Raw genomic sequence first — 20,927 nt, 5'->3', positions numbered from 1 at the left:
TCTGATACAGTTTCTAAATGAATGATAAAGCACCTTACAGTTATTGCTTGCTTATTCTAGATCAAATACGGTAGGAGAATTTTATGTGCAGGATACATTTACAATCCTTACAGTAACCCTACCCTGTAAGGTAGGTAGGCAGTTAGACCCATTTCATAGACAGGGAATCAAGTTTAGAGAAGCTACTTACCTGGGATCTCACTGCCAGGAAGAGGCAGAGCTGGAAGAGGGAAGAATGAGGAGCTTTCTGGTTGGTCTACAGGTTGGGGTGACCTTGTGGGCCTGCCTTTATCATTCCTAAGCCCGTAAGGAACCAGGATTTGCTCCCTTATCCAGTGTGGACTCAGTGTGCCTGCCTTGTGCAGTGCTCCCGTGAGAATGCCCCACCTCTTCCCTGTCCTGACACTGCACTCCCACTCTGAGGCATATTCAAGCCCTGGGACCCTGGAGTTCCCTCTGGTCCATGCTGTTCTCTTGCTCTCATAGCCAGTCTCAGCATTCCGTCATTTTCTAGTTGTTCTACATGTGTTTAGTGGGGGTCCTCAAACAATTTTCAGGGGCAGGAACCCCTGGCTCATGTTGGCCCACAACCTGCCTCTACCCCAAAGTGCTCATTCTTGCTTGAGTACATTCAGAGCTTTGGTTTTTAACCACATGCCTGTTGGGAAAACATGCAAAGCAAAAGTTATTGCTGGGTAAGCAAGAGAAGGATGGCCTCTTTCTTTTTCAGCTGTGTCCAATTTTCCTTTAGCAATCTCAAAAGCCAGAAGCCAGGGAGAAAAGGTATGTATGTATGTATGTATGTATGTATGTATGTATGTATTAAAGTAGGCTCTGAGCCAGTTGGGCATCCTCAAGAAAGTTTTCATTTCAGAAAAAAGCTGGAAACCCACTTGTTTGGTCAGACACTGGACTGGAGGCCGGGTTGGATTCTGAGGGGCCAGGACTGCCTCCAGGACTTCTCCGCGCCTTTGCAGAGAGCCCAACTGGCTTCACTGCCCAGTTTAACCCCAAATTCACATTCTCATGGGCCACAGGCTGGGCTAAAAACTATGGCCCACCCAAATAGCACCAAACCTCCATCCACCTTGGAGGACTAGTCGAAGATATCCTGCTAATTATTTCAAAAGTGAACATTCAGAGGGTCTCTAGGATGGTTTATTTCCTTCCTTTAAATTTAACTGGAATTGCAAGCTTTTACAGCTAAAAGTGTTGTTAGGGGTCCTGGGATCTGACTATCCCACATTGCCCAGAAGGAGCCAAGGCCCAAGTTGAGGGGACTTAGGCAACATTGCAAAGTCAGTTAGCGGCCCAGTTGGAGGCACAGCCCTCCGTACGGGTGGCATCCTTGGCACTCAGACTGTCTGGCCCCCATGGCTGGTTTGTTTCCACCATCCTCATTCCTCCTATCACTCAGTTTTCCTGTCTTCCAATGCTTTTTTTTTTTTTTTTTTTTTTTTTTTTGTTGTTTATTTTTGTGAAAGAGAGAAAGTGCATACTGGGGAGAGGCAGAGAGAGAGAGAGGGGGACAGAGAATCCGAAGCAGGCTCTGTGCTGACAATAGAGAGCCTGATGAGGGGTTCGAACTGACGAACCATGAGATCATGACCTGAGCTGAAGTCAGATGCTTAACTGACTGAGCCATCCAGGTGCCCCTGTCTTCCAATTTTTTTTTTTTAAGAATGCTTTTATTTTTTTACAGTCTGAGTTACTGATATATCATTTCCCCCCTTTGAACAAGCTTCTATTTACAGAGTTCCACAAAGATGTGCTTTTATTAAAAAAATTTTTTTTAAATTGAAAAGCATTTTTAAAAGGGTCATCTGGGTGGCTCAGTTGGTTCAGCATCCAACTTCAGTTCAGGTAATGATCTTGCAGTTGGTGAGTTCAAGCCCCAAGTCAGGCTCTGTGTTGACACCTCATAGCCTGGACCCTACTTTGGATTGTGTGTGTGTGTGTGTGTGTGTGTGTGTGTGTGTGTGTGAGAGTGTGTGTGTCTGCCCCTCTCCTGCTCATGCTCTGTCTCTCTCTCTCTCTCAAAAATAAATAAACATTAACAACTTTTTTTTTAAATTTTAAAGTATTTTTAAATTAGAGAGACAGAATGCAAGCAAAGGAGAGGAGCAGTGAGAGAGAGAGAGAATCTTAAGCAGTCTCCATGCTCAGTGCAGAACCCAATGCAGGACTCAATCCCATGATTCTGGGATTATGACCTGAGCTGAAATCAAGAGTTGGATGCTCAACCCATCGAACCACCCAGGCACCCCAAGATGTGCTTTTAAACTGAAAATACATGCTAAAATTTGGCAAATTAGTAGTCCTAAATATGTTACATGTTTGAAGCATGAGTAGGAGAGTAAACATGGCAAATCTTAACAAGACACGTGGCATTAACGTTGTATTCCTTGATCCTAAATCCTATGTGTGCTGTGTATTTCACATAGATGTACCTAGGTTAAATATTCCTTTAAAAACAAAAACCAATTATATTGTTATTAAACTGTCTCTGTGTTCAAGACAGATGAAGTCACATGAAGTCACTTGGTAACTGATGGGAAGTTCTATCAGAATGTTTTAGTGATATTTAATTGACAGCCATTTCAGTGATACTCTCAGACAAAGTAAATAAAGTAACTTTGGGGATGATGAAAAAAAAGGGTTTAGTACCATTGAACATTCTAAGAACAGTTATCACTGGAGTAGGAAGCTGTCTTCCTGCTGGGCCTCCTGATCCCTAGAAACTTAACTTCTCTGGGAGAAGCAACCAGAATGTTTAATGATCGACATGGCCACAATGGTCAGCACAGGTGTGTTGAGTCTGAGACCAATCGGTTCAGAAAGACACCAACAAGTGCAATTCCAGCTTTACTGGTGTCAATGATTGTGTGGTCAAATGTCAAGACGGCTGAGTCATGTCAATGCATAGCAGGTTGCAGAACAAGAAGGACATGATTGAGGCCCTATGTAAGGCCAGGTTCAAGTTCCCTGGCTGCCAGAAGATCCACATTTCCAAGAAGTGGGGCTTTACTAAGTTTAATGTGGATGAATTTGAAGAAATGGTGGCTGAAAAGTGGCTCATCCCAGATAGGGATCATCAAACACATCCCTAATTATGGCCCCTTGGACAAATGGTGGGCTCTGCACTCATGAGAACCTTGGCACCGCCCATCCCTTTCCATGCCCACCAATAAATCCTACTTCCTGCTCAAAAACACAAATACAAATATCATCCTGCTGAAAAACTTCAGTAGCTTCTTAAAGCCTCAGGCCAAGGCTCCCACAGCCTTCAGCAGAGCGGTTCCTGCCTTTTGACTCATCTTTGCCTGTCAGCCATCCTGGGCTTCCTTTGGTTCCTTGCATAGCACTTTCCTGCCTTGATTCAGGGCTTTGCATATGCTGTTCCTCCCGCCTAGAGAGCTCCTCTCCACATCCTTTGTCCAGCCAACTCCTCATTTAATCTTAAATTTAAATCCCCCTGACCTCAGGGAGGGCTTTCCAGATACACCCCATCAGCTCTTAGAGTACCTCTATGTCACCCTTTGTAACATTCCTCAGACTGGTCCTTTCTCATTCAATTTGCCCCCTGGATTGCAAGCTCTGTGAGGTCAGGGGCCGTGTCTAGTTCACTGGTCTCCCCCTGGCACCTGCACCACCAGCTCGCAGGCAGTGCTGAATGAACGAAAAGATCAGCAAAAGGGGTGGGTGGGAAAGGTCTGCCAATGAGCCGGGATGATCGAGATCTTGTTTTTCACACCTGCAGATTTGGGGGTCGGACCAGGTAGGCTCTACCGCCAGCCAACTGTGACACTTTATCTTCTCTGTAGACTCACCCTAGCCTGTTCCCTTTGCTCCTGAATGCCGGATTGCACTACTGGTTGTATTTGGGGCTGGACATGGTGGGTGAGGCTATGTACGAAGGGAGTTAAAAAGGTAACTGCTGTTGGTGGCAGGGCAGAGTAGAAGGTGAAGTCAGCTACGTCAAATCCATGATCTCCTTTTAGTTTCACAGTCCAGAGAATAACAGCCATCAGAACAACATAGCCATGCACTTGGTCATACGAGGTTTCCTGGATATTAAAGCATGATAGCCAGACCAGCCAAGTGTTCTCTCTGAAGGTCTAGAAAATAGCCGTGTTTGGCCAATGGTTTCACCTCAGGAGAAGTTAACTCATAGTGGCAATTCCCATTTGCTAAATGCAGACACTGGAAAGTGATCTCCAGACCCCAGCCTGAATTCCTCCTTCAGAACAGCTGAGCACACTAGAGGTCCGTGAGGCTGAGTGTAATGTGGGACCCAGTCAAGCATGTGGAACGCTGAACTCTTTCAGAGATCACAACCATGGGCATGTCCCTTTAGTCAAAGCTCTAGAGTCAACCCTGGGTCCTCTGATTTGGGGACTGACTAGTGTAAGGCTCTGCCTGCCTTACCTGTACCTGAAGTACAGGTTCAAGACCCGTCTGTGGATTGTGTGTGACACAATTCTTTCAAGTCTTTCCATATATTCCTAATGCATAGTTAGTATTATCTGAGTTACAAAAATTAGCCCTATTTTTAAGGCTTGGCATGTTCAAAGGCATTCATGAGCTTTAATTAACACAAAAGGGACCTGCTGTTAAGGCCTGTAGAACAAAGTTAAGTTTGCTTGGTCCACTGTGTCTGTGACTAAAATCTGGGGGGAAGTCTCCTATGGAGCTGATACCCTACTGGTAACTTGACACTTCTAGAGGAGAGGTTCAACTCTAGACTTAGGATTCCAAGTAGCAGCTGCTTTAATTAATTAAGTATAAATCAGAGGTGACATCCATTAGCTACCCCCATTGTTGGGTGCAATTGATGCTGAATGACTATATTTTCTACTGATGCAGAGTGGAAAAACTGATCCACAGCTGCACATCCCAGGGCTGGGGGACTCTGCTCGAGGACAGTCAGCTGAAGGGGGAAAGGACATTACCCACATCACCTACATTCACCCTCGGCTCCATGCTGCAGCCCTAACACTGCTGGGCCGGTGACAGATCCCAGACCCACCAAGGTGCAGGTGTACAAGACTATCCATGGGAAAAAGCTTTCTGAAGTCACAAGATGTACTGTCCATCAGAACGAGCACACTGTGAATCTATTTTGAATCCACTGTTACCACAAAATCTGCAATCTGTGGGTGAGAAGGGCAGACATGATCTTTTCCCATGCAAGAGGATGTGGATCTAGACTGTTCCTGTTTGACTCACATGACTGTAAGAATTAAAGTGATGGGGCAGTGGGTCAGTGGCAGGGTCAGTGACACCGTCACAGCGATTCTGTGATCCATAAATATTTATGAGTCTATTCCAAACCGAAACACCTAAGTAATGAATTCACTTCGTGTTGTTTACAAAGGTGAAAAATCACTTGGATAGTATCTGGGTCCCCCATAAAATCCCTGGAAATCAAGAAAGTTACTTAATACCTTCCTTTTATGTTTGAACTGATGTGTTTCCAGGGATAAATGCACACAATTATCTCCATTACCTGCAACATACTCAAAAGGCAGAGTTTCCCCAAACTGGCTAAGAAATGTTAAAAACACTAGGGGATCTTTAAAAATGCAGATATAAATGATCGTGCCTCACCTCTCACTAAGAATCCGAGGGGAAGGGAGAGGCAGAGAAATTTTCTGGATGCTTCTGCAAGCCAGCTTTCAGGAGCGGTGCTGCGAGTGGCCCTTCCTCAGCCTCCCTGTGCGCTGGAGGAATCCAGATGTGCTAGATTGAAGATTCTGATTCGGAAGACTTGGGATGGGGCTGGAGATTCTGCATTTGAAACAAGTTCGCAGGTGGGGCTGATGGTGTCTTGTTTGCACGTGTGTGGCCACCTGTGGGCCACCTTTGCTGTTGCATCAGGCCCAGGTATAAACCGCAGGATGTGCCCTCCACCCCTTTGACCCTGTCCTACTCTCTGCTGCCCCCCCCCAAATCTTGGGTGCTGAGACTTCGACCTTCACTAAGGGAAGGCTCAGCTCAGGTTGGGACCCTCCCTCTGGGTCCCCAACGCCCTCTGCAGGACCCGCCTTGGCAGGAAGAAATGCATTCATCGTGAGGAGTGTATGATGGTGTCAGGTGACTTAGGCAGACAATTCTGTTTATTGTCAACCAAGAAACATAGTGTGGAGGTGCTCTATACAAGCGGGGATGAGATACAAAAAGGGGTGGGCAGAGGAGACACAATAATACACAGCAGTATTGGGAGCGAACTCCAGCTCTTCATTTGAACACTTGAACCAAGGAGACAGCCATCCTTTTTCACTAAAGGCTAAAGAAGAATGGAAACCAGACTCAGTTTATCAGCTTCTTACAGGGCGGGCAGAGCAAGAGGCTATTTTAAGCTGATGTAAGAAAGAGGCCACTTGTGGTCTGTTGGGAGCCCGCATCCCAAGCACAGAATGGATGCTGAAGGTGGGGTCCACAGCTGCCAGTGGTGGCTGGTCCTGGCTCCCTAGGTCCTGGGTTTCTCTTGATTTTCAATAATAAGCTTGTCAGTTGAATACAGTTGGCCAATGTGGACCTGAAGGCAAAGAAAGACTCCGTTAGCTGTGAAAAGTCAGAAAGAGCATTTCTAACCTTTTAAATGCCAACGTCTGCCACCAAAGGGCTGTTGCTTGTGGGACAAACTGTCCCACAAAGGGCTGTTGCATCGCGGGGCAAACTGTAGTCACTAGGTTGGCCTTCGCTAATTCCCTGCGCCCTCTGATTCCCACGTCCCTCACTGTGAGAACAAGTTAGAGATCCAGTCATTCGTTCTCACTTTAGAAATGGCACCAGCAGCCGTGGTCTCTGTTTCTCAGGCTGTCCTGAGCTGGCTGAGACCATCCACCAGGTTCCCTGGCTGGTAGCCAGAGGGAGAGCCACCCAGATGTGTGCACAGCAGCTCCTCACTGAACAGGACCCCCTTCCTTTAGAAGTGGTTCTTCCATAAGGAAAGGCTTTCAGCAGAACACAGAAATGTGTCTTGTCTTTGTTGGACTAGAATAGGCGTTGCGTTAAGAGCACTGCCAGCAATGTGGCCGCCTGTCCCAGACGGGGCTGAGGACCATGGTCTGTGTTCTTTCACCTCTTGTCTCTTGTCTTTCCTGCCCTTTCTAAGTGTCCTCTTAAAGTGAGTGTTTCTGTTAATGCCCAGGTGTTCCCACTGTCCCAGGTAGATGCTGCAGCCATAACTGGGGGCCACAGCAGATAACTAGTCCTTCCTTTGGAACAAAGGGTTTTCACGAGTTTTCTCCAAAAGCATTTCCTAAGTGATACTTTCTTAGAAAACGGAGAATTGGTGCAGAAGGGATTTTAGAGTGATTGGCCACTATCTATGGGTAATTTGGGGTCTTTACTCTCTGAGAAAATGAGGGAAACTCTCAATGGCTATAGCAGACACCTATAGCAGCCAGGGGTCACACAGAAGCTAGACCCTCATGTGGTTTTTTTCATCTTGCTTTAATATTCTATTTTATTTTATTTTTTTGAGTACAGTTGACACACAATCTTGCAGTTTCAAGTGTGCAACATAGTGGTTCAACTTCTCTATATCTTATGCTGTGACCACCACAAGTGTAGCTACCATCTGTTACCATCCAACATTATTACAACAACACTGATTATATTTCCTACGCTGTGCCTCTTATGCCCATGACTTATTCACTCTGTAATGGGAAGCCCGTATCTCACACTGTCCTTCACACATTCTTCCCATACCCTCCCCGACCAGCAACCATCTGTTTGTTCTCTGTATTTATAGGTCTAATTATGCTTTTTGTTGGTTTATTCATTTGTTTTGTTGTTGAGGCTCCACATAGGAGTGACATCAGTTGGTATTTGTCCTCCTCAGTCTGACTTATCCAACTCAGCATTATACCTTCTAGGTCCACCCATATTGTTGTGAATGGCAAGATGTCCTCCTTATTTATGGTTAAATACTGTATTGTCATTACTAAGGTACAGTGGTGGTTTCTCATCAATGACACCCCAACAGACCATCTGAATTTTCACATGCCATTGGTTATGTCTTGCAGAGAGATATCCTGATGGCCTTGGGAGCACCAGTAGCTCACAAGCATTGTGGTGCTAGAGGGAAGTGAAGGAAGATGTCAGAGCAGCCAAATTATTTAAAGAGAAAGCCAAAATATAAGAGTGGAGATTTCAGGGATGAGGATGATTGTGTAGATATTTTAACTGCAAATGAATTCCTTCAACTGAAAAAAGGGAAAGAGGGGGTGGTGGTGGTGGGGAATGAGTGCTCTGCACAGTTCCTAACAAAAGTCAGTGATGAGCTTTGCTCCTGTGTCTTCAGTCTCCCTTCCTCTTGTCCATATAAAGAACACATATAGCTTCTGATGCAAGAGGAAAGGGTGGGCCTGGGATTCTGTGGACCACACTCTGAATGACGCAGTCAATAAACCATCTTGAGGGGTGAGATTAGCTGGATCGGATTTCATGACGAATGGAGCACAGAGGCTGGTCTGGCCTCTCTTCTTGATGACCTGAGATAGCTGTGGGGTGAGTGGAAGCCATATTTACCCTACTCCAGATGGGAGGTAGAGAGGCATTCTCCACTTTGGCTGCTATATGGTTTTATTTTCATTTGCTAACCTCAACAGACAAATGGGCCACTATCAATGCTTTTTATTTTTATTTTTAAAGTTTATTTTTATTTATTTTGAGAGAGAGAGAACAAGCAGGGAAGGGCCTGAGAGAGAGAGGGAGATAGAATCCTAAGCAGGCTTCTTGCTCTCAGCACAGAGCCTGACGGAGGGCCTGAACTCACAAACCATGAGATCATGACTTGAGCAAGCAAGGACCTTGACCAAAGTCAAGATTTAGATGGTTAACCAAATGAGCCAGCCAGGTGCCCCTCAATGCTTTTCAGAAGAAAGGCTAATATACCAATTACTCAAAAAGGAAAAACAAAACAAAACAAAACAAAACATTTTTGGGGAATGTCTAATAAAAATAATTTTATGTAACTGCTCAAATGATTCAGTTACCTGGGAACTTGTTTTATATTTAATTGATCTTGGGAGGGTTTACCAGGAACCCCTCTTAGAGAAGTGTCTACAATACCATGTTCCATGAGTGCTTGGCTGAGTTTATCAGCGTTTTTTTCAGGGCTCTAGTGAAAGGCAGAAGTTATGATATGGCATAAGGAAGAATTCTTTCACAGAGCTGTCAGAAAATGGAATTGGCTGCCTTGGGAAGTGGTCAATTCTGTATAAGGAGGAGGTGAGGATGGAGAAGGATTTATATGCTGGACAGAGGTGGAACCAGATGGGTTTCTTCCACCTCTCAGCCTCTGTGACTGCCATGCTTGTCTGGGTCTCCAGGACCCATCTCAGAGCAGCTGGATGGCTCCTGAGGGGCCCAGTGTCCAGCTATGTGTTCTGGTAACCTGGAAGAAAAGGTGATCTTCTTGGTGGAGACTGAAGATCCAGGAGGACACTTATCATGCCATAGAATAAACACGTCTTCTCTCACACAACTCACTTTGTGGACACTGTGCTAACAGCCACCTTCTTGATGGATAGGCTATAACATCTGTTGTGTGGCCTTTCTCCTGTGTTCCTAACTAAGCCTCCAGGGACACAGTTAACATAGTATTGGTTCTCCTCGCCCCCCAATCTAAAGGATGGCACCTTTGGGGGACAGGTGTTCTCTTGAAAGAAATGCAGCTGTGGTATGGGGTGGCCTAGTTGTAATCAACTCCACATAAAAGGCTCCAAAGAAAACTGCAGAATGAAGAGTGAGGGGTGATCCAAAGAGCTCAGGTTTTAGGGAACTTGAATCAAAGCAAACCTTCAAATATGTCCCATGTGAAAGAAGTATGAATTAGATTTGAAAAACTCCATCCATGGGAATGCAAGCTGGTGCAGTCACTCTGGAAAGCAGTATGGAGATTCCTCAAAAAACTAAAAATAGAACTACCCTATGACCCAGCAATTGCACTACTAGGCATTTATCCATGGGATACAGGTGTGCTGTTTCGAAGGGGCACATGCACCCCCATGTTTACAGCAGCACTATCAACAATAGCCAAAGTATGGAAAGAGCCCAAATGTTCATCAATGGATGAATGGATAAAGAAGATGTGCTATATATATACAATGGAGTATTACTCAGCAATCAAAAAGAATGAAATCTTGCCATTTGCAACTACGTGGATGGAACTGGAGGGTATTATGCTAAGCGGAATTAGTCAGAGAAAGACAAAAATCATATGACTTCACTCCTATGAGGCCTTTAAGAGACAAAACAGATGAACATAAGGGAAGGGAAACAAAAATAATATAAAAACAGGGAGGGGGACAAAACAGAAGACTCATAAATATGGAGAACAAACTGAAGGTTACTGGAGGGGTTGTGGGGGGGGGGTGGGCTAAATGGGTAAGGAGCGCTAAGGAATCTACTCCTGAAATCACTGTTGCACTATATGCTAACTAATTTGGAAGTAAATTAAAAAACATAAAAAAATAAAAAAAAAAACTCCATCCAGATACAACACTTTCATGGCTTTTGCGGGGGGTGGAAGAAAGAAATCAGATCTTATCGTCAATGACGTTAAGAAACCATAACAATTAGTATCTTTTCATCTGTCCAGGCTCCCTTGGTCTGAGAGTCACAGTCGTCTGGTATCTGCCCACCTTCCTACGTACCACTGAGCCTCTCATGGACTGCCATGACACTTTGGGTTTTCCAAATCACTTTGGGTCTTTGCTCAGACTCCTCCACCAACAAAGGTTTGTTCCATGTCCACCATACAAAAGCCTACCCCCCACCCCCCCCACCCTTGCCACCCACACACACACACACACACACACACACACACACACACTTTGTGCAAATGGTTGAAGCTTTCCTGGGTCCCCTCTGCAGAGGGGACCTCACTCTCTCTCCTGGGAACATTCACTACATGTATCTGTATACCTGTATCAGTTCCTCTGCATGAACATCAATGACTGATGGGGAGAAAGGAGGGGTTCACGTTCTACTTGTTCTGACTTAGCTGCCTTCACAGCATAGTTTAGGACAGTGTGAAGCATGTAGGAAGTGCTCGGTAAGTACTCAGCAACTAAACATACCAATGTCTAGTATCCCTGGTTATAACCAAAGCTCTGCGTCCACCAGTTCTGAAACCCAGATCTGTAAGTAATTATTGCAGTGCTTTGGTGGCGAGCTACCCATGGAATTATGGAACTGATAAAGGCAAGTCAATAAAAATCGCAATAGGATCATTTTATTGTAACAAGAATGCTCTACTCACTGTTAAGCAAAATCAAATGATTTAAATTTGGCCCAGTAGAAACTTTAAAGCTATAATCCAGGGCTATAAGGGATTAACCCAGAGCAATTACAGAAGATGTAAGAGAAATATTCAGTTCACACAGGGAGGAAATATTAAAAAGTTATCTCAATGAGAGCTATAGAGGGGAGGCAATAAATGTTTGTGTAACAGTTCTGTTGTATTTATTTGGGCTACAAAATGTGTTAGCATACATGTGGGGCCAGCCCCCCATGGGATGGATGCTGTGGTGCTAATGACAGAGCATGTCGCTTCTGAGCTGCAGGTGAGAGGAACCGGTCAATGAAGTGAGGAAGTGCAGTTACCAGCTTCAATTTACAGCCCTTCCAGAAGCCCCGATGGGCTCAGCCAGCCACATATGACTATTACCATGCATAAATTGGTCATTAAAGCTGATCACACTTCTATTCTATAAACTTCAGGAGTTGGCATTAGAGTCCATTAGAAAAATACACAGATTACTCAACTGCAAGTAGATGGGATGGCTGGATGGCCTAGAAACACTTATGAGCTCTGAGACTCATTAGGCAAATAACCTGCTGGGGAGGAAGAAGGAGGATCCAAGAAAAGAAAATTGAGTACAGCGTTTCAGGTCTTCATTGCTTACTCATCTGAAGCAATGCACTGTCTCCCGTGCAACACATCTCAATCTGATTTAGACTCAGAGGAGCTGGGCTCAATCGCCAGGGGTGGGGGCGGTGGGGAGGCTGAAATGGGGCCTCTGCTACTTCCTGCCTGTTTCACACAGTTGTTATGAGAATCAAATGGGATACAAGACTTGAAGGAAATGTACCAGTTGTCCCAGATACTTCCTAGGGCCTCAATTATATTAACTGTCTTCATGTTGTTGAGAGAATTAAATAAGAACAGTACCAGGCATGTAGTAAGGGCTTGTAAATGTCACTTATGTGCATGGCCTGTCTGCTGTCGAGAGGAATACCACAGGGTGTCAGATTCTGACCTCAAAGATGTTTTCTCAGAGCCTCCTCACCCTCTGGGTGTAAAAGTCTATGACTCTGTAGTTGTTAAACCCACCCACACTGTGGAGAGGGTGTCAGTGATGTCTGACACCACCTCCTGCTTTTGAACTTGAGCTTCTTGGGCTGGACCTGAGGACTCATTGGTTTTCCTCATCTCTGCTCTGGGGCACAGCTTCCTGACCAGTAGGACCATGATGCTTCCAGCTGGTCAGGGCAGTCTGGAGTGAGAAGGAGGTGCCCTGGGCACTGAAAAGTTTTGGGAGAGATGGTGACACCTGGCTTTGCTGGAGAAGCCAAGGGGTGGGCTGTCCCTGCTCTCTTCCCTTTCTGAGGATGGTAAAACCACCCAGGCAGGGATGGTTCCCTGTACAGTGGGGGGTGGGGAACAGGGACAAATCTTACCTCTGGCATTGTAGTGACTACACTATTACTACTATTATTATCATCATTTTTAAAATTATTAGTTTTTTTAAATGTTTGTTTATTTTTGAGACAGAGAGAGTTCTACTGAGTGTTGAGTGGGGAAGGGTCAGAGAGAGAGGGAGACACAGAATCCGAAACAGGCTCTAGGCTGCAAGCTGTCAGCACAGAGCCCGACATGGGGCTTGAACTCACGAACCATGAGATCATGACCTGAGCTGAAGGTGGATGCCCAACCGACTGAGCCACCCAGGCGCCCCTACTACACTATTAGTATTAATGATGATAATGCTATTACTACTAAAAAATAAAAATGATAATGATGATGAGATGTAACAGTCATAATTTAATGAGCATTTACTGTGTGCCATGCACTGTTCTAAGCATTCAATTAATTAAATCAATTAGGAATTCTTCCTCTCACAACAACTTTATGAGGAAGATGCCATTATTATCATCAACTTACAGGCTTTTTATAGGCAAATGCCATCTTTGGTATTTAATTTCCACATTTGGAAGGAGTATAATTGCTTAGATGGGCACGTCCTTCCATTTCCCATATAAAAAGCCAGAATATGATGAGAAAAGACAGCAACAACAGTCACAACAACAAAAATAACACATCTAGACATAACCTTAAAAATAAATGTGTAAGGCTTTAAGAAAGAAAACTATAAAACTTACAAATAGAAAATGAGTTTGAATAAAATAAGATCTATACCATGTTCATGCAAAGACTGAATCATATAAAAATGTCAATCTTTTGCCAAATTAATTAATGTGTAACATGATAATGAAAATCCCAATGGGGTTTTTTGAGATACCTGAGGAAATGACTTTAGTGTTTACTTGAATGAATACATGTCAAGAATAAGAAAGAACATGAGGAAGATATTAAAGCATTTCTGAGAAACAACTGAAACTATTGGTACTAGCCCAAGGAGAGAGAAATGAACAGAATAAGAGTTAGAAGCAGGTCCTATCAAATGGAAGTAGTTACTAAATAAAATCATACTCATGGGGTTTTGGGGCTTAGCTTGAAGAGGATGTGGCAACTAAATATTTCTTTTAAGTCCCTTATTGATCTTCATGTAAATGGTGTGTACTCCTCCATAATGTATTTATGCTCATTTTATAAAAATGTTTTCCCAAGTTGTCAAATAATGCTGGCCCTCTGAGAAAATGCACTTAACTAACCTTGTGCCTTTGAGTGCCTCCTGACACACCCAGTTGAGAGGCATATTTTTAAGGTATTGCAATTTCCTAAGATAGTTGGAAGGTCCCCCCAAACCTCTGAGCCACCAATATAAATGAATCTTTGGTAGGAGAATTTCAGCTTCTGGTCTGTCAGACCATATGTTCTGCTGACTGTTGCCTGCTTGCCCTGTGGAAGGCGGACAGAACATTTGCACCCCTCCTCTGACCTTTGATGATGTCAGACAGCTTTCCATGCTGCCTAAAACTTGTTCAGCAAATCTCTCTAGTGAGCATGGAGAGTAGCTGCCACAGCTTTGCCACAGTCAAGGCAACTGTGATAACAACCATTTTTCAAATAGACCATTTTTATCATACTAGTTTCCTAATAACTTCTTAATGAAGCAAAGTGAAATAGGGATACATGAAATTATAATTTTTTCAGTTTTTTCTGTTTAGCAGTAAGAGGCATTATGAAATCCAAACTTACGAATATAGGTCACATGGTCTTCCTCTAAAAACAGCTCTTTATGCATATGCTTTTTCTTTCTAGAATTCAGCAGCCTAAGATGTTTTTCAAAATGGTTACGTGTAGTATCCTAATATTATTGCTTTTGAATTTGCTATCATTTTTATGAAATGGAAGAATGCCTGAAGAATTCAAACTAGATCTCTGTAAATTCAGTCCACAACTGCATGTACAACAGAGAAAGAAGATTAGTCCAAAAAATACACAGATGGATCTTCTTGTGTTCCCTCTCTCTCCACCCATGCTCCATCTCCATTCAACTCTGTGAGCCTTGAATTTTAGATACTGGTTATTCCTAATGTGGAGGGTGGTGGTGAGGAACTGACCTTTTATCTTCTCTAATATTCCCGGCAGAGTGGTGAACAAATTCATATCTCTTCTCTAAACGCCATGTCACAGTTAATGTGTTTCATCCTCGCTTCTGGGGACAAGAGACACCCCAGATGCAGGAGTGTGTCTGCTCATCAGCATGACCAGATGCCCGGCTTACGTGATTGTCCCAGCGTGATTATTAATAGAGCCTTCTTTCACTCTCAAGGGTCTCCATTTGTGATGATGAATTATATGGTCGTCCTATGTCTTATCTATTGTCAGAATTCTAGGCCATCCCATTGTTTTTCTGCATGTCTGATGTTCAGTTAAAAATTTTTTAAAAAGCCCACCAAGGGACAGCCTCTTTCTTTTGTATCCCAGGCCATCAGAATAAAAGAAATCAAACTATTGTAATGGGGCTCAGAAAACTCTGGTCTCAAAGAGCCTGAAGTCATGGGCAGCCAGCAGGGGTTCCCAACTCGACAAGCATGCTGTCCCCTCTGCAGGAGTGAGTCCTTTTTTTGAACAAATATACATGTAAGGCAGTGATTGCTAACAAGACTGGGCCTCAGATCTACAGGGCTAGCTTTCAAGGATATACATGGCTGGGTCCCACTCAAGGAGGTTCTCATTAGGGAGGTGGGGGAGGGGTCTGTGTATGGCACTGTTCTCTTGCTTCTGATTGGCACCCCTGAGTGAAGAAGAAGCACACATATAAGAGGATTTATTATTAATATTTTTAAATTATCAGTTTTTTTTCCCCCTAGTGGGTGAATACTTTTCCAAAAAACAAACAAAAAACCCTGATTGATATTTACCCACCAGGTGCTCTTTGGGCATAGCCTTTCTAGAAGGTACAGCCATGGACTACAAGACCAGGTTAGGGCAGGGAGGGGTCTTTGTACTTCAGTATCATTCTAGAATGCCACACTTTTTTTAAAAAATAATTTTTTAATGTTTATTTTTTTTTTTAAAAATTTTTTTTTTTCAACGTTTATTTATTTTTGGGACAGAGAGAGACAGAGCATGAACGGGGGAGGGGCAGAGAGAGAGGGAGACACAGAATCGGAAACAGGCTCCAGGCTCTGAGCCATCAGCCCAGAGTCCGACGCGGGGCTCGAACTCACGGACCGCGAGATCGTGACCTGGCTGAAGTCGGACGCTTAACCGACTGCGCCACCCAGGCGCCCCTAATGTTTATTTTTCAGAGAGAGAGAGAGAGAGAGAGAGAGAGAGAGAGAGAGAGAGAGACACAGCGCAAGTGGGGGAGGGGCAGAGAAATAGGGAGACACAGAATCAGAAGCAGGCTCCAGGCTCTGAGCTGTCAGCACAGAGCCCAATGTGGGGCTTGAACCCACCAACCGCAAGATTGTGACCTGAGCTGAAGTGGGACCCTCAACCTACTGAGTCATCCAGGTGCCCCTGTTTTTTTTTTTTTTAATTTTTAAAAAAATGTTTGTTTATTTTTGACAGAGAGAGAGAGAAAAAGCACATGCGAGCGGGTAAGGGGCAGAGAGAGGGAGACACAGAATCTGGAGCAGGCTCCAGGCTCTGGGCTGTCAGCAGCAAATCTGATGCAGGGACCGAACTCATGAACAGTGAGATCATGACCTGAGCTGAAGTTGAACACTTAACCGACTGAGCCACCCAGGCGCCCCTAGGATATCACACTGTTAATGAAGGCCAGGGAATCCTTCTACATCTGTTCTTTAGAGGTACTGGGTGTTTGAGGATGATTCCTACCTGCTAGTCTGGACCATTGCATGGGGTGAGCAGATGGTTACAAAACAAGAGACAGGCCTATCATATCCAGATATTCACCTGCACCTGCCCCTGCAGCAGAGCTGACCACGTGGGGACACTGGATACAAATGCTCTGCTAGCCGCTGAGGAGTGTTCCGGAGGCGGCGGTGAAGCATTGCACATCTGTGAGATGAAAGCACCCACATGGCAAGCACACCATGTTGCACGTCAGCACCCTGGCAGCCAGTCACCGAGCCCTTCTTGGAACTGGGCAGAACTCAGGACCCAAACATCACGTCAGAGTGAAACCTGGCACTTCCCTGGGATGGTGACAGAGCCCAGGCAAACTGCCAGAGGTGCTGGTCTTCCTGCGTTGAGCTCAGCTGCACCTCAGCCCCCTGAACTCAGTGCTTCAGGTCACCAAAACCATAGCAGCAAGGCCAGTATCCCAGCACCACTTTAAGTAGTGACAAGGTGATGCAAGTGACTAGGCTCACAATTCCCGGGACGGTGCTGGGACCAGCAAGTTCTTGACGGTGTGCTTATCACTTGTTTGAGGACTATCCTTGATGCTTTGTGGGGGTGATCAGGTGCTATTTTATCCCTTCGGGGACACCCTTTGTCAGGGGCAGCTTGATTCAATTCTGATTTTACATTTTCTTTAAGCAAATATAACTGAAAAGTTAAGGGTGGCCAAAAAAACAAAAAACAAAAAAAAAGAGAAAAACACAAATACAGAGTTAGATGATTACCCACCACTTCGGACAATTATTTCTAGAGACTTGTGGATTGACTGTATTTCACCTGGTTTGGCTCTGTCTCGCTCATCGGATGGCTGACGGCATCATACTTGGTCAGCGGTACAGAGCAGGGTCACTCACACAACTTGGTTTGATTTTACAAGTTCTTCACTTTGTGAGCTTCCAGGTTTGGGGGACAGCATTATTTGAGGCACCCGTCACTGTAAACAGATTCACGATTTCCAGGGCAATGAACACAGCAGATCCAAAGTCGAGGTCATAAAGAAAAAGGCACTCAATGCTGAAGTTTCCAGAGTATGAGCCAGAAGGTGCACTTGTTCTTTTTTTAAAATTCAGGCTTGTGAAATGTGTTGATTTACCGGCTTCTTCTTTTTAAAAAAATTTTTTTTTTTTTTAACGTTTATTTATTTTTGAGACAGAGAGAGACAGAGCATGAACAGGGGAGGGGCAGAGAGAGAGGGAGACACAGAATCTGAAACAGGCTCCAGGCTCTGAGCTGTCAGCACAGAGACCGACGCGGGGCTCGAACTCATGGACCGTGAGATCGTGACCTGAGCCGAAGTCGGACGCTTACCTGACCAAGCAACCCAGGCGCCCCTACCGGCTTCTTTTAAACACAGGGTAAGTCTGGGGCACCTGGGTGGCTCAGCTGGTTGAGTGTCCAACTTCAGCTCAGGTTGTGATCTCACGGTTGGTAAGTTCTAGCGCCCACATCGGACTTGCTGCTGTCAATGCAGAGCTGGCTTCAGATCTTCTGCCCTCTCTCTCTGCCCCTCCCCGACTTGTGCGTATGTGTGCTCTCTCTCTCAAAAATAAATAAAACTTAAAAACAAAACAAAAAAAAAACCAGGATAAGTTTGATGCCTTTTGGTGTTAAGAAGTCAGGAATGATCAAGTGTCCCCACTGAGACAATGTGCATTCCCTCCCCTGCTGTGCTCATATCTCTCACGGACCCAGGTTTGCCAGAACAGTTTCTCTTCAACAATGCCACCAGCAGCTTCTGATGGAATGCCATGGCAGTTACCTTACCTCCACCTCATCAACTGAAGCCCGGCTCACACAAGAAATGGTGGGAAACAACAGATACAAACATGAAGTCAAAGTCCACACTTTTTTCTACAACTTGCCTTTTTTCAAGCTTGGCATCATTCCATGTCAGGACACAGATCTACTTCTTTCTTTCAAACAGCTGCTTTGCATTCCTTTGCGTCCATCCCTGTGGGGACGTGCCACGTCAGATCCAGGGACATTAGAACACATGGTCAATAGCATCTTACTTTCCCAGGGTTTAGGGACCTTCTGGGAATGATATTAAACCTTAAGCAACACTGGGGTCAGACATATATTGATACATTTGCTTAGCTGGCTCTCTTCTGTCTTTTCCCCATCCAGAAGTCAGGTTGAAAAGTGCACCATAACGGACATGAGAGAAAAACACCAGCGTGAACTAAACACCTCCGAGGCAGTGTTGGGTCCAGATGCTCTAAGAAGCTGTGCTTGCCTGGCTTCTAACCCAGCACTCACTCGCTTCCCCATCCACCCCAGCTTCTCCTGAAGCCCAATAGCTGTGCTCCTGGAAGCCCCCTGAAAGCTGGTTGAGGAAAGCTGGGGGTGGGAGGAACTGGGACAAAGGGCATCAGCAGTGATGGGTAGTAAGGGATGGGCAGTCAGTGAATGGCACCTCTCTGCTTAATATGGCTCACGTCTACAGATCCTAATCCTGAACTCACAGTTACCAGCTTCCACAGGACCCCCAAATTGGTAGGGTTCAGGAGACACTTACATATACGTCAGGACTCTTGGGCGTTCTCAATAGTGTCTGGGGGAGGGGGACTGCTAGGAAACAGAGTCTCTGTTGGCCAGGGGACAGGGCAAAGCTGATAGCCAGTATATACCAGACTGGTTAAAATGTTGAATGACTTCTGCACTGTTGGTAAATGACTGCTCTCAGGGACTCTCCCTCCTCCATGATGTCTGGACCTCACACTTAGAGTCCTCCTTCCCTCCCTCCTCCTACCTCCAGGATGGAATGCTTGGACCTCACACTCAGGGTCCTTGTCTGGCTTGGTGCATTGCTGCCCTGCTCTGGCTTGGGCCAGCTTTCATTCTGACAGGTCAAGGCCTATGCCATACTGGCGGTTAAACACTGAATATCACCTATAGGGTAGGGACTTTGGAGAGTAATTTGGGCCATTACTGAAAAGGTATGCATAGTAAGCACAGGCCACTTCTGATCATAAGAATCACATTTTCTTGTTTCTTCTTAGCATTCTGCAAGGGAGGAGTGTATTTTCCTCCAGGAAGTTATTCTGGGTGAGGGAGAAAGGGAAGGCCAGAAGCTAGAGCCTGAAATGACATCATGAGACAGGAGGCTAGAGCTTCTCTTTTGGTGTCAGGCCAGTGTGGTGGCTCCTTGGTATTCCTCAGCACTCACAGGGTCAAGGAGAGGACAGGAGGGCTGTGTGTCTTACCAAGCCCAGCCCACCTCCCTGATCTTTGGGGCTCTAGAAGGACACAGGGGATTTGTCCTCTGCTTACACAGCCTCTGTGCTGTTCCTGAAGCCCAGTTACTGACTGTACCTTCCAATGAAAAACGCAGGAAGCCAAGAATTGACACCAGAAGGGCTCTACTGAGCCTCAAACAGAAGCACCAATGCCAACATGAGCACATCTTTTCTTTGATCCTGTGGCTGTGCCCACTACTGCTCTCTACCATGTGGCTGACAGTCTAGATTTCTGAGGCTTGCCACAGATGGATGTGCCCTGGTGGAGGAAACAACCAGTCCCTAGATAACCTGTTGAGGGAATCAGCATCAAGAAATCCACTGCAGTTTGTCTCCCCAACAGGGGGAAAGAATCAGGCCTCTGAATCACAAGCTGCAGACACCCTGCCAGCATTCAGTGGTGGCCAGGACACGTGACTGTCCTGCTCCAGAGCAGGGCAGCTGCAGTGGCCAGATTTCCTGGGTTTTGGGGAGCCGCAGCAAGGCCACCCTCTGCCTGCCCCATCTCTGTGCCCTCCTGGCTTCCCTGAGAAAGAGACAACCCAGAGGATCTCCCTGTAGCCTCCTTCTGCCTACCCTGAGCAAATGGCTGCAGTGGGAGGTTCTGCATGCAAATAGTGGTTTTTCCCTTTCACGATATGGACTTCCTTTAAATGTGCTCATTGTCCGGACTTCAAGCTGTATTACAAACCTGTAATCATCAAGACAGTATGGTACTGGCACAAGAACAGACACTCAGATCAATGGAACAGAATAGAGAACCCAGAAATGAACCCATAAACATATGGCCAACTAATCTTTGACAAAGCAGGAAAGAATATCTGAAGGAATAAAGACAGTCTCTTCAGGAAGTGGTGCCGGGAAAACTGGACAGTGACATGTGGAAAAATGAACTTGGACCACTTTCTTATACCATACGCAAAAATGAACTCAAAATGGATGAAAGACCTAAAGGTAAGACAGGAAGCCATCAAATCCTCGAGGAGAAAGCAGGCAAAAATCTCTTTGATCTTGCCCGCAGCAACTTCTTACTCAACATGCCTCTGGAGGAAAGGGAAACAAAAGCAAAAATGAACTACTGGGACCTCATCAAAATAAAAAGCTTCTGCATAGTGAAGGAAACAATCAGCAAAACTAAAAGGCAACTGATAGAATGGGAGAAGATA

General features: G+C 45.2%; 1 protein-coding gene across 6 annotated transcripts in view; it reads right to left on the bottom strand.

Moving 5' to 3' along the window:
• Nucleotides 1–6,087: 6,087 nt before the first annotated feature.
• LYRM4 (LYR motif containing 4) overlaps nucleotides 6,088–20,927 on the bottom strand; it is a 172,704-nt gene continuing 157,864 nt past the window's right edge. For 4 of the 6 annotated variants that reach the window (XM_045497538.1, XM_045497537.1, XM_045497540.1 and 1 more), the window contains one exon: nucleotides 6,088–6,541. In XM_045497538.1, the coding sequence (XP_045353494.1) occupies nucleotides 6,473–6,541 (69 nt within the window). In that variant the 3' untranslated portion in view covers nucleotides 6,088–6,472. The remainder of the gene's footprint in view (nucleotides 6,542–20,927) is intronic. The other 2 variants (XR_006717078.1, XR_006717079.1) reach the window with 1 other exon arrangement.

Source organism: Leopardus geoffroyi, chromosome B2 (assembly GCF_018350155.1).
Source record: "Leopardus geoffroyi isolate Oge1 chromosome B2, O.geoffroyi_Oge1_pat1.0, whole genome shotgun sequence".
NCBI classification, from domain to species: Eukaryota; Metazoa; Chordata; class Mammalia; order Carnivora; family Felidae; genus Leopardus; species Leopardus geoffroyi.
This window is presented reverse-complemented; position numbering and strand designations above follow the sequence as displayed.